The sequence below is a fragment of the Cajanus cajan genome, chromosome 5 (genome assembly GCF_000230855.2).
Source record: "Cajanus cajan strain Asha chromosome 5, NIPB_CcT2T_4, whole genome shotgun sequence".
NCBI classification, from domain to species: Eukaryota; Viridiplantae; Streptophyta; class Magnoliopsida; order Fabales; family Fabaceae; genus Cajanus; species Cajanus cajan.
The window spans coordinates 62046246-62064538 of NC_138521.1; the positions used below are offsets into that span (position 1 = coordinate 62046246).

Genomic DNA, 18293 nt, shown 5'->3' on the forward strand with positions numbered 1-18293 from the left:
TAAAAAGCGTACGTATTGGTTGTTATTGTGCATTAATAAAATAATAGAAGTAAAATAATAAAGATACCATGCGAATTCATTTTTATAATATTTTTATTTTATTTATTGTGTTTAAATTAATTTTTATTAAAAAAAATAGTTTCTTTATTTATTTAATAACTTTTTTACTAATTCATATAAAATATTTAAATATTATTTATAAATATAACAAATTTTTATTTACAATATAGATATAAAATAATTAAATATATCTATTATTTCACATTTTAAAATTATAAACAGTAATTAATTAAGTGAAAAATGATGAAATAAAAAGATATGAGATTAATTTTAGAAAAAGTAGTTTAAATTATTAAATTTTTTAATATTTTTAACTAAATTAACTAATTTTCTTAAGGAGTGTGATTTAGTTGAAAGGATCTTATAATTAAAGATAAAAATAGCATAAATAAGACTATATCTAATTTAAATACTTCTTTTATTTTTATATTGTTAAAAATTATAACTATTTAATAATATTACTTTAATATAAAAATAATAATTTTACAAATAACTATATTTTTATCATATATATAGAAAAAGGATTATAATCCATGCAAATGCATGGATATCATTATAGTTAATATATAAATGGAACAACCTTGGTTGATTATTTTCAATATTGTTTTTATTTGGTGCATGTGAAATGTAAAAAATTATAACATAAAGTACTTAGTTAGTTGCCAGTTGCCACATGGGTATAACAATAATTTTTACTATTAGATATATTATTTAAAAATTGAACAGTTGATATTTGTGATCAACAGCATGAGAATTTAATTAAATAATTTGATATTTTATTTAAAATAATATAATTAATCTATAATTAATGTATTATTAAATGAAATTAATTAATATTTCAAGGATTAAACGAAATTAATGCTTCAACGACTTTTTTTTCCCTCAATTTTTCTCTATTTGTATTGTTATGTCTGGTTGAGGCATTTTTTTTTTTGGTAAAGAATGAAAACTAAACAGCAGACAACTCAAGACATAGAGTCTCTTCCTAACGGTAACAGGATAAAATCAGGAGGACTCCTTCAAAATACATTGGAACCTACGTTCCTTACACCCCAATTAGCCAGCGTATGAGCTACTGAATTCACGTCTCTAAGGATATGACTTACATAAACTCCCCAGTCCCTAGCTATCAAGCACTTAATACGACGAATAACATCATAGTGCTTATGCAGATGATCCCTCTCCATTGACCGGTCTTGAAATAGCGTAACTACTCCCAGGCAATCACATTCGCAACTCACCTTCCGAAGCCCACCTTCCCAACAAAACGATAACCCCTCCTCCAAGGCCAACAGCTCAGCTCGTAACGCATCACCGTGTCGAACTCCCCGCGAGAATCCTCCCCTCCACATACCGGCCGAATCTCGAATTACTCCACCCATCCCCATAACAGAATTCTCACTCAACCAACTCCCGTCCGTGTTCAGTTTGACCCACGGATGCTCCGGAGGCCTCCAAAGAGATTGCTCCACCCATAAACGCCTCTAAGCGTTGTACACACTATTCTCCACCGTAGACATTATCACCTTCCGACGGACCGCCGAGATCGACCAAAGCTCGCTGTTAAACACCATGTTATTCCTAAACCGCCAGACCCACCACAAGGTAATGGAGAGCTTAATAGCATCCGGATGCAGAATAATCCCCTTCAGCCACTGGAAACAGTCCATTACAGAGAAAGACCAGCCCACACTGACCCCACCAGACATCAACACCTCCCTCGAATACGGGCAATCACGAAGTGCATGTAAAATAGTCTCGTGAGGGCAAGAGCAACGCGAACACGCACCAGACTCGGCCAACCTCCTTTCAGCCCGAACCTAATTCGTTGGAAGGGCTGAGTGAAAACATTGCCACAGGAAGAACTTAACCTTCTCAGGGAGCCTTAACTTCCAGAGCTTCTTCCAAACCTCATCCTCTTCTATTGACGAACCCGTAGCCAGGAAACGATATCCAGACGCCGCTGTATAGCACCACGAGCTATCACCCCTCCAAGCAAAATGATCCAGCCCCAAGGAGGCGTTGGCGACAGTCAACCGTTGGACCGATTGAATCAGTCCTGCCGGGATAGCAGTATACAAGGAATTGAAGTCCCAGTGGTCACTAACCCAGTAGTCTGCGAACGTTCTGTTAGTATCGGCAATGTGAACAAAAGGAACTCTCCCGCACCACAGCCCAGTACCTGACCAGTCCGTGTACCACAAGGAAGAGGCACCCGATCCTAGATGAGGCTCGAATCCCTCACGAAGGGAAGGAAGGGCCTTAATAAGACTTAACCAGGTTGGAGATGCACCCCGTCTATTTTGCGCACACAGGATAGAGTCTCCATGTAGGTAAATACTGCTGAGGATATGAACCCAAGGCTTCTGTGGAGCCGTAAGCAGATCCCAAATTAACTTTCCAAGGAGCGACAAATTCACCCTTCGCGCCTCCCTAACCCCCAGGCCGCCAAACGTCATGGGTTGGGTAACAACATCCCAACTCACTGGGGACCAAAATCGTGTACTGTCGGACTTAGCCCAAAGCATACGGCGACAAGCCTGATCAATTCTATTGCACACTGCTTGAGGAAGCCACAAAGTTTGCATGCTATAAACTGGAATAGAGGAGATAGTGGACTTTACTAGACACAACTTACCAGCCTTATTAAGAAGCTTGGACTTCCAAGCCGCAAGTCTACCCTGGATCTTGTCCATCACATCTTTAAAATCTGCGCACCTCGGCTGACCATGAGTCATGGGAACCCCCAAGTACTTCCCGATCCGAGTTGTGTGGCCAATCCCTAGCAACCCCTCCAACGTATCAATCCTCCTCTGAGAAACCCTTCTAGAGCTCACGAACTTAGACTTATTCAAGTTGACTTTCAAGCCTAATGAACGCGAGAACTCCCCCAAAATTGACGCCACCAGATGAGCCTGGCCCTCTGAAGCTTGACAGAACAGTAAGATATCATCAGCAAAGAGAAGGTGTGAGAGTAGTAGCCCCCCAGGGGAAAGCTGAATCGGTTTCCACTGACCCTTCTGGAGCATCTCGGAAATCCGAAGAGCTAGCCGCTCCATGCAGAAGACAAACAGGTACGGAGATAGTGGGTCACCCTGCCGAAGGCCACGAGACGGAGCAAAGGGCGGTAATGTGCTTCCATTCCAGAGGAGTGAAATTGTCGAATTCTTCAACCCCCACATGATGAGTTGGATAGTGACTGGGGGGAACCCAAACTGCAGCAACGTAGACTCCAAAAAATCTCACCTGACCCTGTCATATGCCTTTTCAAGGTCGATCTTTAACGCCAAAGACCCCACACCTGAGCGTTCCCTCCGTACGAAATGGAAGGCTTCTTGAGCAATAATACTATGGTCCCGAGTCCCCCTCCCAGGGATAAAACTGCCCTGGAAAGGACCAATGACATCCGGCAGGAAGGGTCGAAGACGAGCCACCAGCACTTTAGAAATAACCTTCCAGGCCACATTACATAAGCTTATAGGACGAAATTCCTTCAGACTAACCGGATGGTCCACCTTCGGGATTAACACCATTTGAGTCTCCAATAATGATACTTCCGAGAACCCGAGCTGAAAAGCATCTCTCACTGTACGCCATAGCTCATCACCCACAATAGGCCAATACTGCTTGAAAAAGAACGGTTGAAACCCGTCCGGCCCTGGTGCCTTGTACGACTTCATGCTCATCACCGCCCGGCGAACCTCCTCCTTCGTGACTGGGGCAGTTAAGGCAGATTGGGCCTCAACTCCCAGGGCAGATGGAACCCCAGTATGCATGTCTAGAGAATCTTGGTCACTATTTATCGAGAAAAGATCTTTATAGAATCGGACTGCCTCAGTTTTCAATACCACAGGATCCGTGTGCCAAGTCCCATCAGGTAGAAACAACCCCTGTATTTTATTCCTCCTTCTCCTCGCAATAGTTTGAGCATGGAAGAAAGACGTATTCCGGTCCCCAAACCTCACCCACTTCTCTCTAGATTTCTGAAACCATAAAAACTCCTCCTGAAGACAAGTTTCATCTAACTCCACTTGAATGGCCTTTTCTAAGCGCGACAGACTCTCTGACTCCTCTAACTCAAGTTGTAATTGAACCCCTTTGAGACGTCTTTGCAGAGCCTTTTTCCTAGTAATGATATTCTCGAACACCTCGTGATTAAACTTGATGGCATCCACACGAACAGCTTGTAAACCACTAGCAAGGGTCGGAGTACCTGCACCACGCCTCCCTAACAACTCGCTCAAAATCTCTATGGGTGGCCCATGCAGCTTGGAACCGAAAGGGTCGATCATGAGAATTATCCCTTGAGCCTTCCCGCCGCAGTAAGAGAGGGCAATGATCAGAGTAGACCCTACACAGATTCTCAACATATGCTTCCGAAAACATTGCTTGCCATGCAACATTACACACCGCACGGTCCAACCGCTTAGCCAGCACAACCCCACGTTGATTACGATACCACGTAAAACGGAGACCCTTGGCCCCCATGTCAAGAAGATTACAATCATTCAAAACCTCCAGAAACTGTGAAGCCCTTGGTATCGAGAAGCTCCCGCCCCTACACTCCGTTGACAACATAATTTCATTGAAGTCCCCAAGCACTAGCCATGGCAACGTAATCCGACCTCCCAACTCCCGGAGATGAGTCCAAACCTGTTGTCTGAGGACCACCCGAGGATTAGCATAAACGGCCGTACACACCCAGCTCTTCCTTCCTTCAACCACCTGAAACGAGATAGCCTGAGGGTGAGAGGAAAACTCAGAGATGTTAACAAAGCACGATCCCGCCATCAGAACCCAAATACCTCCTGAATGCCCTGTAGCCTCCACACTATAACACAACTTGTAGTCCATCTTCCTCCAAAAGGATTCCACCGACGAAAACTGGCAGTGAGTTTCCAAAACAATAAAAAAAGACGGGTGGTGGAGCCTTACCAACTCCGAGACCCTCCTTTGACCTTTGGCATTAACAGCCCCTCTAATGTTCCAACTCAAAATGTTAAAATTTGTAGTCATTAATAACAACAAGATACGACAACACTCAAACCATCATGGTCTCCAAAGGCTGGTCGTATTGCATGAAATCCTCCGCCCCCGGAATCTCACGTACGGTATCCTCGGAAGCATTGTGTACGGTGGTTGTGCACCCCGTTTGAAGCCCACTGGACGCTGTACACTGCATTCCCTCTTGCACAATGTGTGAATCACCGAGATGAGGGTTGTTGTGCGTGTGCCGGTCCTTAAGAGCACTCGAGACTGCTGACGCGGACGCACTACCTGGAATGAGCCGTGATTGAGCATTTGAATCCCCCCTCTGCTACGTTTCCTCCTATCTAGCATGGGACCCATACGATTGTCATTCGTAATCACCCCGTGGCCCCCATCAGTAACTAATGAGCCCAATGCATGGCCCTGTTCACGTGGGGACTCTCTCACCGCATGTATGCTTTTAACACCTGCACGTGCTTCCGCCAAATTATGGGCTCCCCTCTTCGAGTAACTTGGCACATTATAATGCTGCTCTGTGATTACCTCACTCCCATTGTGAGCGAAAGATCTACCCTTGCTCAACGGTTTCCCGAGATTCGATTTTCGATTCCTCCGTTTCACAATCAGCCAATCTCCATGCGGTTCAGGCGCAATTGCCCCTCTGACACGCGGAGTAGATTGCTCACCTATTGGAACAGCAGAACCCTCACCATGGAGTGGATCCCTTGGCGGCTGCTCCGTTTTTCCCTTCTCACCCATGCCGGTTATCGTTGACTCAGACCTAATGGCATGCGGGCAATTCCGTAGAACATGCCCATAGCAACCGCACGAGGAACACAGCAAATGTAGTCCCTCATATTCCACCTTATACCACACACCATTGAGGAAAAATATTCCTACGACTGGTTCCTCCAAATTAATCTCGACACAGACCCGTGCAAACCTACCCCGAGTCATGTTCAGGGTATTAAGGTCCACCTTGACTGGTTTCCCTATGGCTGAGGCAATTGTTAAGAGAACACTCTCATCATAGAACATAACTCCGAGACATGGAAACCGGACCCAGACGAGAGTACTATCGACCTTTGTTGCTGACGCAACGAACTCCGGGGACCATGGTCTCACAATCAGATAGTGGTCGAAGAGCATCCACGGGCCCCCGTGCATGACCCGATCCCTATCTGCTTCCAGATCAAACTTCACCATGAAATAACCATTTGAGACGTCCAACAGCTCAAAGCCTCCTTGAACCTTCCACAAAGCGGACAGTCGGTCCTGCAAGGTTAGGAACCCCACCTCTCTCCCTAGCAGCTTGATCACTAGACACTGTTCCCATGGTTCACACAATTGTTTAAGGGTGGGCGCCGTAATGCTAAATTTGGGTAGCAACCGATCACCCCCCTCAAACTCCAATGTCATCGCCCCCTCCTTAATAAGATCTCGAACAGCCGGCCGCTCAGTCGGAGCACCCAGTACCTTCTCCTTAAAGGTCATTATCTGACTCATCTTAAGACTCCCAACGCCCCCATCCGGCGGCTCCGACGGTGGTTGACTCCCCATAGGCATGCCCCAAATCCTCTCCATGAACCAACAAGACAATCAAGCCCAAATCCTCGTTGGAAGATAGAGTGTTGATTAGTCATGAGTTTGAAATCTTATAAATTTTGTATTTATTGTAATTTTTTCAATTGTACTGAATGTCATAAATTGTGATATTAAATTTGGGTTTATCAATATTTTTTTGGGTTCAACAATAAAAACAGTCATCCTCCTAAATTGTATTTCATATATTAGAGTTTAATTTACTGTAAATTAAAAATACTTATAATTTTGTTTTCTTCCAGATAAAACTGGCAATAACAGGTGAATTTAATGGTAATGGTATATAGAATTATAGATGAGACATGTACTAAAATACTTTATAGTAGAAGAAGCATTTGTGGGATGCTCGGGGAATATCTAAATGAGTGTAGCAAAGTACAGTAGTAGATACCCACAAATAAGTGACAATTCCACTTTTCAACTTCTAAAATCAGCGCCATGACGCCACGCTCAGAAGCTTCACCCATGCCTATGTCTTGTCTGCCATTACTCTTGTCTGCCCTTTCATTCATACATTACATCACAACCAATTATATATGGAAAATGCTGTATCTTCCAAAATTGGAGGTCGAAAAATTGTCCAAATAATTAAAAAAATTATTATTTTTTAAGAAATTTATTATAAAATAATTATTTTATAATAAATTTATTAAAAAATAATAATTTTTTAATCATTCGGAGCGTTTTTGGCTTCCGTTTTCAAAGACTGTAATAATGCTCATTATATACAGTGTGTGATTTCAGAATAACGTTTCGTCAGCATGCAAATAACATTTTTTAACACATTTTTAATACATTTTTTTAATCAAAAATTATATAAAGTTAGAAGAGAAACATATTTATAAAACTCATAAATTTATAACTTTTCATCAATAATAAAATATATGTTAAGAAAGGTATGTAAACAAATATTGTTAACAAAAATTTTTTTATATTAGATACTTTTAAAATATAATTTAATCATAAGATTAACATATTTTACATTTTAGTCATGCTATAAGAGTCAACACAAATGTTACTCTAATACTCTGGCAGTCTGGCTTAATTAATTATAGAGGAGAAATAATACGGGAAATAAGAGAAGGGAGACAAAAAAAAATGAATGCCTATAAAGATTGAAGTTATTTGATAAAGATAAAATATGAATAACAAAAGAAATAGCCGTGAAACCTGCACGGAGAGAAGAGAAAAACTAAGTATAATGTTTCTACTTTGTACCTAGCTAGATTAATATTCTCAAATACGTAATTGTTTAGATGCTGAGTTTGGTGCAGTTTGGAAATCAGTTGTCATTTTATGGAAATTGATATTTTATGTTTTTTAGGATTCGAGTTTGTCATTGTCAATCAATTTTTGCATATGAAAATTTATGAAAATTGATTTTTATGTTTTTTATTTCCATTAATCAGGATTGCGGTAACTAGATAATTAATTATGTAGTTTGGTAATAATTTTTTTGAATTAAAAAATCAATTGCAGTTTATTGAAATCCATCTTTCTTAGTTTATGTTTGTCTTCATCGGATTGCGTGAGATTGTACAAACTTTCCTTTTTTTTTATAATATTTTTAACGGTGTCAAGTTTTTTTAAACAATTAAAGGTAGTTTTTAAAAGTTATTTCTCTTTGGGTTTATGTGATTTTTGTACGAAAGTACACTAATCATATCTTAGTTGAATAATTAATCGAGTAAATTATAAAGTTAGAAGTTAAAATCTCTAATGTAATATCGAAAAGTTATAATATTTGAAAGATATATAGTAGGTAGACTAATCTCATAAGTAACTTAATTAAGCTAACTAATGTTATGATAGATTCATATCTAAACTGCTTTATCTTGACAAAGTATTATATTTTCTTATTTAAGTGGTAAAGTTCAAGAAATCAAACTAAATTATCTATACTTGACTCTCGTATGAGTCCTAACACTATCTTATACCTGACTTGACTAAAATAGATCTAACGTTGTAATTTACTAGGTATAATCTACTTAAACTGCTCACTTCAATTGTAGGAGATCTCTTTAGTTGATATTTGTAATGACACATTAGTTGTTAATATATGTATGTTGAGATGTTGATTATGAATAAGTTGATAAATGTTAAATATGTTGTAAGCTGTAAGTTGTACTATTGTCGATCAATGATTTTGTTGCTTTAGTTGTATTGCTATATGTTATTTATTTCGTAAGCTAATTCTTGCATATTTTCATATGATTTAGACTACGATGATCATATGTTGTATAGGAGCAGAATATGGATAGATATGTGATGTTGTTGTTGAGGTGGCCATCAAGAGGATGTTGAAGTTGGATATATTTTGGTACTACAATGGCGTAGTGCTATGTGTAGAAGTTACTTGTTAAGCAACCGTAGGTGTACAATTTACTTTGTTGGATCATTGTATTTATATTATATATTTCTATATAGTTATTTCACATGCATGGTATATAGTACATGATTTGATATTAGTAAACTTACACTCATGAGGTTTTTATTAGATATTCATTCGAGTAGCTGTGTCATTAGTGTAGGGATCATGGGGGTTATTAAACTTTAATACATAAATAACATGTCATAATGGATTATAATTTATACCAGTTGATTGTGGTACATTTATTAGTGAGGACATTTTTGTCATATAAGATTCAAACATACAAATTAGCTCAAATTCTCATTATTTTGGAGGTATAAAATTAGGCATGAGACTCATACATGAATGTGCCTAATTTTTCTCAAACCCATGCTCCTAATCACCTTTTTTTTTAAATCACTTCACTTTTGTCCATCTCCTCTCCATTAATTTTAGCCATCCAACACAATGTAAGAAATTTATACTACTTTTCAACAATTCACGCAGTCTACTCAATTGATTATGATAAGTCTTATGAGTGTTTTATATTATCTTAAACTTAATTAATATCTATATTATATTAATACCATGACATTTTAATAATATGTATCACATCATTAGGGTTGACAAATATTCTTATATGTGGGTAATGTATGTTTGAGTCCATTTCAACTTTGATGAAGAATACTCGATTTGATCGAATACGGATATGGGTATGGATAATACCATTTATTAAATCCGACACAAAGATAAGATGAATATATATATATATATATATATATATATATATATATATACACACACATATATACATACTTACCCACCTAGTACCCGTCCTCATCTTCACTTTAAATTTCTAAAAAAATTTAATTTTCTTATTTTATAATTTACTTGAAAGTTGTATAATTATTACTCTATTTTAAATTTATATTAGATGAGACTTAATTATGTAATTTTATAATTGTTATTATATGTTGGAATTCTTCTTTTCTTTACATTTTTTTACAAAAAAAATATATTTAATTAATTTTTAGGCAGAAACATATCCAATACCTGACAAAGGCAAGGATAAGACACAAATTTCATATCTATCAAGTATGGAGACAAAGATGGATATAAGGTATAAATTTGTACACGAGAACAAGTTTATTGGAACTCGTACATGCTTCACCCTGTTGCCAAGCCTACATTTCATTAGATCTACAAAATTAACTTGCAATATCAATTTAATTTTTGTTGAACAAAATTTATAGTAGTAACTAAAACTCGTTTAATGTTGGGAGTTAATTTAGCTATGCTAGAACAGCAAGGTTGGAAGTTTTTCTCTGACCAAGGTGCTATTGTTACAACAGTTTTCAAGGCAAATATTTTTCTAAAAAGGACTTCTTAAAAGCTAGTTTTGCTCTATAATCCAAGTTCTACATGGTATAGCATCTACTCTTCACTGGTGGTAGTTAATCAAGGCATCAAATGGAAGTTGGGAGATGGTAAAAAGATTAATGCATGGGATGCTCCTTGGTTGCGTTCAACTAGCAATCCTTATGTAGAAAGTTTACCAATTGAAGGTTTGGAGGGTCTCCGAGTTTGTGACCTTATTGAACCTAAATCTAGCACGTGACGAGTAGATTTGGTTCAAGATCTTTTTAATCAAAGAGATAGCTAGTTGATTATATCAATGCCAATATATTTCCACATATATGAGAACCAATTGATTTGAAATCACAACAAGGATAACAATTATTCAATCAAAACAACATACTACCATGTCATGAAATCTTTAATTAATAATGCATATTTGTAGGTATAAGAAGATTGACAATCTATTTGGAATCCACATGTCTCCCACAAAATAAATTTTTTTATTTGGAGAATGGTGCGAGATTGTCTTCCTATTGGGCTAAGTCTTAGTTTGAAAGGTGTTACTCATTCTATTACTTGTCCATTTTGTGCATCTTGTCCTAAATTTGGATGACATGCTTTCTTTGATTTCTCATATGTAATAAATGTGTGGAGACATTCTGGGTGCTGGAATCATATTAGCCCAATTGTAGATAATGTTGTTAATCTTTAAAAATGTATTTTCTATTTTTAAACTATCTAAACAAGAACCTACAATTACTTTTTATATCCACCATTTGGTACTTGTGACATTATCGCAGTGAGAAGGTTTGGAAAGATTTAGAAAAACCAATAAATATGTTACTCAATACTATCAAAGATTACATTCGATATTGAAGAGTGATTAAAGAGTCACTTGTTGCAAGTGCAACATAACCGCCTCTATTTTTACATATTTGAGTACTTATGATGTGCGAGCTTGTATTCAAAATGAAAAGGGCAAATTTGTTCTAACAATGACATCTTATCATCTAGGTAACCTTCTTGTTCATGAAACTAAGACATCATCCCTGTTGACAACGATTACTTGAAACTAAGACATCATCCCTATTGACAACAATCACTTGAATTATTGGTATACGTCTCTACAATGTCAATTTTGAACATGATTGCAAGCAAATTTTTGATAACATACACTCTTACTCCTATATTAATACTAAATTTGGTCTTATTTTGACTTTATGTAAAAGGAAATTAATTTGATTCACAATTCCTTAATGTATTTGGTCTGCAAACAAGTCAATCAAATTGCTAATACTTTAATAAGAACTTCCAGATTTCACGCTAGTCCAAATATTTTTAGAATATACCTACTTGTATCAATTTTAATATGATTAATGAAATAATATAATTATCTTGCAGTAAAAAAAAAACTAGTTTAATGTCAAATTATTTTTACATGACATTTTTATTGTAGTAACACCTGTATATCTTTTTGCGCAACCATTAATCCTGATGGTTTAACCTCGAACACGGAACTCCTTTATTAAGAAAAAAAAATTTAAACAGATGACTAAATGTTATTTATGTGATGATAGATGATATGTATAACTTATTCTATATGGATACATGCTCCACACCAGTACACAACCTCTTTCTTCCCCGTGTGTGTATAGGGTTAAAGTAAAGTAGTTTCTAAAGCTTAATTAATTATCTCAGTAATGAATATGGAGAACAAAATATGCGAGTTTCGTAAGCTAGTTGTCACTATATCTAGCACTTAGAAGCAATAATATCCTTATTTCTTCCTAACCAAAAACCCTTGCTTTGACTATAACAGAGAGCCTTGACTCATGTTTAGACAAATAACTGATATTGCAGGTCTTCTGGAAATTCCCTCTTTTCAGTCTACACCACCAGAAACAGAAGAAATAAATGTATCATTCGAGCTCAGATTAAACAAATTTAAAGATTAAAAATAAAAAATCTTGACAATCCTTTCAACAAAAGAACAGTTGAAATGCCAGAAGTTAGACTTTCTCACCAAACTCCCTTGGCATTTTGCATTTGAAGCATTCTGCCCTGCTAGCATAATTATGCACTCCACATCCAACTCTGTTACATTAGAAAAGAAAAAATAAGGCGAAACACTTTGAATTAGGATGTAGGTAAAAATATCTGTATCATATTTCATTTTATTTCCTTTAGTGCAATAAAATCAAGGAATCAACTGAATTATTTTATGTTGGCTACCATGGATATTGTGATTACTGTCATAGTCCTGATTCTCCATCCCAACCTTTTCTACCGGCTTTGGCCTATCAAAACATTAAAACACTACATCTTTTGTTTTTATGGTGTCATTAATGTCTTTGGAAAAATTATAAGGTGACCTAACACTACCAAATATTTATGATCTAACCAATCTCTATATTTAGCATCTAAATCTTTTAATTTACAAGAAAAATTAATGATACTCGATTTCAAGTCATATATAGAATAGTTAAATATCATGTACAACGTAACCACGTATTAATTTGACAGAAAGTGAAGCAGGTGATAATGTAGGCTAATAAAGAGATACTATTTTGAGTACTGAAAATGTGTTGATATAGAGTGAACTGACCTTGGGCATAGCCAGTCTCCAGTCTTCCATCCTGGGGGGAAAGGATCAAATCCATATTCTCCAGAGTTGGTGTCATATCCTGAAGAGCAATAATCTTTGATTGCACCACACCTATAGCAGCTTGATCTACTTGCATAGTTGTGAGCTCCACAGTTGCAAAACCAATCCCCTGCCAAAGCTTCAGTCCTGTTGTATATGTAGGTTGAAGGGTCAGGCCCTCCATACTTGGGGTATCCACAACTCTGGCATGCTTCCCTCTTCTTGAAATTTATGTGCTGGCAAACACCACACACCCAATCTCCTCCAGACCAACTCATTTTCCTGATCAATATACACACTTCAACTTGAGAATTACAAGGACTTTTAGTTCCACCAATCAGGGCTATATGTTCATGTAGGCTAGTCACGCAGCAAGCAATGGGAAATATTATAAATCCTTCTTTTATGTATTATGAGTTATGACCCTAACTTCATTGAAGGCATGCAATTTTTTTTATCCATATATAGGCTATTTGCATCAGGAGCTACACTGTCTTGGTGATAAATACTGTCATAATAGCATATCAATCTTGTCAATTTTTCTACTCAATCTATTCACAGGAGTTGAACCATGGGGTTCCACTGAACTGCATTAACACATAACATCCACGTATAAGAAATTATTTAAGGTGTGAATCACAAGACAACAAATTAACCTTTCAAGAAGAATTGTGAACAATAGTAGTATAGTTATCACGCAAGTAATGAATTCTTGTTGCTATATATAGTAGTAGTTTTAGAATTGCTTGTGAGTCAAGGTGAGTCCGTTTGCTTGTGTTGAAACTTTATATGCAAGACCCATTTTGGGGGCATGAATGTTTTTTTAATAAGATTTTGAGATTTATTAAGAAAATGCTACATGTCCTGGGTCACTTTTACTTCTTTTATATAAAATAATTGAGGATATAATTGAAGTTACAAAAAGTCAAAAACTATCAAAAGATTTTTTCTATAACCATATCATTGATAAGAAATTTATAATTTATTAAGATATGTGTTGGATTTCATAATTCTTTTTTATAAAAAAAAAATAATTATAGTGGTGAGAACATGTGTAAAGAAAATAACTAGAAGCATATTGACGAGGAGAGTAAAATGCATAATTTTAATTACGTGAAAAGAAAAGACTAATAAAATTGAGAGATATTATTAAAAGATCTGGTAATAAATATTAATATTAATAAGAAATCGGTAGCTAAGTCCATAACTTATTTTATGTAACCAATCTTAATGCAATAAGACTCTATATTGCTGTTATTAGTGGGAAGTGGAGAAAAGGGTAATAATAGTAGATGATACACGTTTTGCTAGTCCAGTCTTTTGCCTATATATCTTTACGTGATTCCTATGCATTATTGAGAGGAACATATCCATGGGATTGGGAAGCAAGGCTATGAGGGGCAGTTGTTATGTGGCAGATATTTATTCAATATTTTTTTTTTTTATCATCGTTCATTTTTATTCTACTATAGTGTTTTTTTTTTATTCCTTTTATCGCTTATTCCCTTATTCATTTTATGTATTTTCCAAAATTAATTAAAAAATTTAAAATGAAAGAAGGGATAATAAAACAATAAATCAGGTCATGAATATATGGCTTCTTCTACGGTAAGTGCGGGGCATGCAGCGAAAGAATGAATTAATCGTAAGGAAGCATTAATCACGTGAAAACAAGACCAACCAAGAAAATTAATGGGAATGAAACAAAAAAAAAAAAAATTAAATTAAATTGGCTAGCTGTTGAATGAAACCGGCATGGAGAAGGGTGGAAAAGATGCAGAAGAGGATCGGACTGGGATTCAGCCACTCAAATATGCTTGCATGCCTTATGGTTACTCTTTTCATATCATGTTTATATATATAATTTTTTTTATCCATAAAAATCCAACTTCCAAAAGCTTTACAGCACTCGAGTACTTAAGCACATTAATTGGTTGTTTATATCTATTTTAAACACAGTAAGACCTCATCTAACAAATTCCAATTCACTATGGCGCTATATCAAGCCTATATAGATATATACGAAGCATGCTTTATCCATGATTTTAAATTATGAATTAATTACAAATATGTTTTTTTTAATGTTTTATATCATTTCATGTAGACTTATTCTGAAGATAGAGTAGACATTCTGTAATTATATATGTTGAAAATTATAATAAAAAAAAGTTAATAATTAATTCTAGCTATAATATCTTATCTAATATAAACTTGTTGATAAAATACTAAGAAGGCAATTTAATTCTCTATTTTTAAGTAAAACGAGTGTTGTGAGATATAAACTAGGTTATTTTATTGAGTATACCTTTTTCATGCATTGCTACACTTTATATATTATTTTGTGTACAAACATAAACTATTTAATTTAGGTTTATGAATCAATTATTTAAAAAAAATATTAATGCATGCATTCCATCTAAACATAAGGTCTTTGATTCAATTCAGAATGGGTCTCATGAATCATGTTCCAAGAAAGAGATATAAATAATATTTAAACATATGACTTTATCATATTTGAATTTTATATATAAGATGATCCATTTGATATTATTATTACATTGCATGTAGAAACGGGTGTAATTAATTGGGTGGTTGCTTGGTGAGTTTATCTGCTATTTTAATTATTCCTTGATCTCTTTGAGAATTTAGGGATTTATTACTTTTGAAGCTCATGTCAAATCAAGGGATTAAATTGTTAATTATTGATTACTTTTTGAAGATTCATCCATAAATTTCTGGACAATGGATATAATTGAGTAGAGATTCAAAGTTTATTGGTTAATGAAAGTATATCAGTATCCTAGCATCATTATATTAATTTGCTTGATTTATTTATTTATTTTTGACTGATCGATCTTGATTTAAACTTCTGAAATTTTAGGTTTTCTGGCACTTGTTTTGATTTTTGTATCTTATGTTTGTAATTTAACTTACTCCTCGAAAAAAAAAATCACATTCTTATAACTTTATTATTTATAGGATTTGGTATGGCCGCAACGCAACGATATATTTAATTTGTGAGTTTTGACTTTTCAGAAAACGATATTCATGCATGCATGACGCATATAATATCACATATATATAATTTTGAATTGTTGATGTGACTGTTTAAAAATTCTTTGAGTTGCCAAGTAGTAGCTTATTCTCTTCGTTTCCGTAAACACAAAGAGACTAGTATTTTAAGGTTTAAATTGGCTAAGCTATAAATTGGCCAAACACATAGCTTGATTATGCTAAATTTGTGGTGATGGGTTGAAAATGTAAAAGCAACGGCTATATTTTGGAGGCACATTGATTCTCCTATTGAATAGAGAAAAGTTTCACACGTTGAGAGTGGTGATGATATGAAATGTCAGTTAAGGTTTTATTTGATGTCGATTTGATTAAATATATATGCAGAATATTCATCTTGTCTGCCGAAAATTAGTGATTAGGATTCCTCCTTATCGAACAACCCTGGCTCATCAAGCCACCATCATGCCACGCTGGATTCGACCCACTTAACCAATGTTAACCAAGCTACGTAATATATATATACCTAGCCATGTCTTCTTTCATACCTAGTTAGACTAAAATAATAATCAAGCTCCCTTATTTATTTTTAAAATAATGGAACTGAAGACAAAAAAATATTTAACTTCTTTGTTTCGTTAAAATTGAATAAGGAGTGGAAAATTTTAAGTAATCACTTTTCTTCTTTTGATTCAAAAATTTAGACAAAAAGAAGGGAAAAACTTAAGAAAAACCAAAATATTTCCTTCATTATTTTTTTTGCCTCGATCTCTCTTTCTTTTGTAATATTTCTCTCTCTCTCTCTTTCATCTACCTCTAAAAGTAAACAATCCATATATAAATTTAAGCAAAGGAATTGGTAAATTTATTCTCATATATAATTCAAGTTGAGTTCTTCTCCAACTAACAACTTGTCGGTAATACACACACACACATATTATATATATATATATATATATATATATATATATATATATATAATATTTAATATATATTTTTATTTGTACACTTTAAAATAAAACTTACTTTATGAAAGCTTGTATGATATGCAAATATTATTTCTCCCGGGAAAAACACGAATATCGTTAAACAAAGAATTGAGAGAAAGTGGAAAATTGATAAGAAAATGAAATTAAGAAAATAATAGAATCTGTGTGATACACGTCCTCCAATAAGTTTCACCTATGCTTTTTGAAATAGTTTTTTGAGATATTTTGGAAGAATAAAGATGGTGAAGTAACCAAAAAGAGATGTGTGTAAGAAAATTTAGGAAGATACTACGTGAAAACCATAATTAAATAATATATTTTTTGTCAAATTGTTAGGAGAGCTACCGGAGAAAAACTCAAGTCCCACGTCAATTAGAGATAAGATAATTAAAAAATATATGAGTGAAAAATAATCCTTATTTTACAAGCAGATTTTGTAGAGTTGAATTAGGCTCAAATTCTCTACTCTAAAATAATATCAGAACTATCTTGAATCCTTAAAATGGGTCGCCTATCCTAGGACTAAACTCTGGCAAGTCTGAGTCTAGCTTAGTTGCAGCATAATTACTAAGTTTGGATCCGAACTCCTCCCCATCTTCTTCTTTAGTTTAGTTAGTGTTTTGTAGGTTTGACGCAAAGAAGACATGACAGTGTGAACCGTGTGCGGTAACAACGGCGCGAGAGTGTGGACTGTGACGTGAGACCGAAGGTGTGCTACGCGGATTTGTCGTACCACTTTTTGTTTCCATCTTTTCCACTTCTTTCTTTCTCTTCTTCTTAAGAGATGCATATGAGTTTAGATATGACTCGTCCCAACGAAGGGACACACAACATGGTAGTTGGGTGAGAGTGTGAATCTGCCTCGACAATGCACAAAGAAAAAGTGGTCATGGAGCCTTTAGATTTGGCACGACACAATACGCATGGAATGCATACAAGCACGAAGGGAGGGAAACTAGTAGCAATGAAGAAGAAAGAAATAAAATTCTAGTGTGAAGGGTACATCATTTTATTGTAGGAATAAGATAAATCTAATGATTATTAAAGTTAGTGCATGATACTTCACATGTAAAAGTTATCATAGTAGCATTTATCATATTTATATGATATGTTATAGTCCTATTTGTCATGAGTTGTTAACACATAACACATAATTCTGTGACAATGACTAGAAATAAAGAATTAGAAACTAGAAAAGATTAACAAAAAATTTATAATAAAGTAAAATATATACACACTAGTATATGTATATTATAGAGAAAAAAATGTTATACATATATATATATAT

The 18293-nt window shown here is 35.1% G+C and overlaps 2 protein-coding genes across 3 annotated transcripts; both read right to left on the reverse strand.

Annotated features, from left to right (window-relative positions):
• Window positions 1–3302: 3302 nt before the first annotated feature.
• LOC145958135 (uncharacterized) lies at window positions 3303–6633 on the reverse strand. Its single transcript, XM_083074615.1, has 3 exons — window positions 5171–6633; window positions 4274–5050; window positions 3303–4185 (listed from the first exon to the last, which is right to left on the reverse strand). The coding sequence occupies exons 1-3, from the start codon at window positions 6631–6633 to the stop codon at window positions 3303–3305; spliced, it is 3123 nt and encodes a 1040-aa protein (XP_082930741.1).
• A 4713-nt stretch (window positions 6634–11346) lies between these two features.
• LOC109812102 (Ran BP2/NZF zinc finger-like superfamily protein) lies at window positions 11347–15046 on the reverse strand. 2 transcript variants are annotated; one of them, XM_083074181.1, is made up of 3 exons: window positions 12966–15046; window positions 12384–12454; window positions 11347–12247 (listed from the first exon to the last, which is right to left on the reverse strand). In XM_083074181.1, the coding sequence occupies exons 1-3, from the start codon at window positions 13280–13282 to the stop codon at window positions 12243–12245; spliced, it is 393 nt and encodes a 130-aa protein (XP_082930307.1). In that variant the 5' UTR covers window positions 13283–15046; the 3' UTR covers window positions 11347–12242. The 2 variants fall into 2 exon arrangements, with proteins under 2 accessions (XP_082930307.1, XP_082930306.1); XM_083074180.1 differs by lacking the exon at window positions 11347–12247 and having other exon boundaries at window positions 12259–12454.
• Window positions 15047–18293: the final 3247 nt, after the last annotated feature.

Coding starts and splice junctions, on each gene's coding strand:
- LOC109812102 (XM_083074180.1), bottom strand. CDS start 13,282: ATGAGTTGGTCTGGAGGAGATTGGGTGTGTGGTGTTTGCCAGCACATA. Junction 12,455..12,965: donor GGAGACTGGCTATGCCCAAG/GTCAGTTCACTC, acceptor CTAATGTAACAG/AGTTGGATGTGGAGTGCATA.
- LOC145958135 (XM_083074615.1), bottom strand. CDS start 6,633: ATGGAGAGGATTTGGGGCATGCCTATGGGGAGTCAACCACCGTCGGAG. Junction 5,051..5,170: donor ACAATGCTTCCGAGGATACC/GTACGTGAGATT, acceptor TAACATTTTGAG/TTGGAACATTAGAGGGGCTG. Junction 4,186..4,273: donor GTTAGGGAGGCGTGGTGCAG/GTACTCCGACCC, acceptor TATCATTACTAG/GAAAAAGGCTCTGCAAAGAC.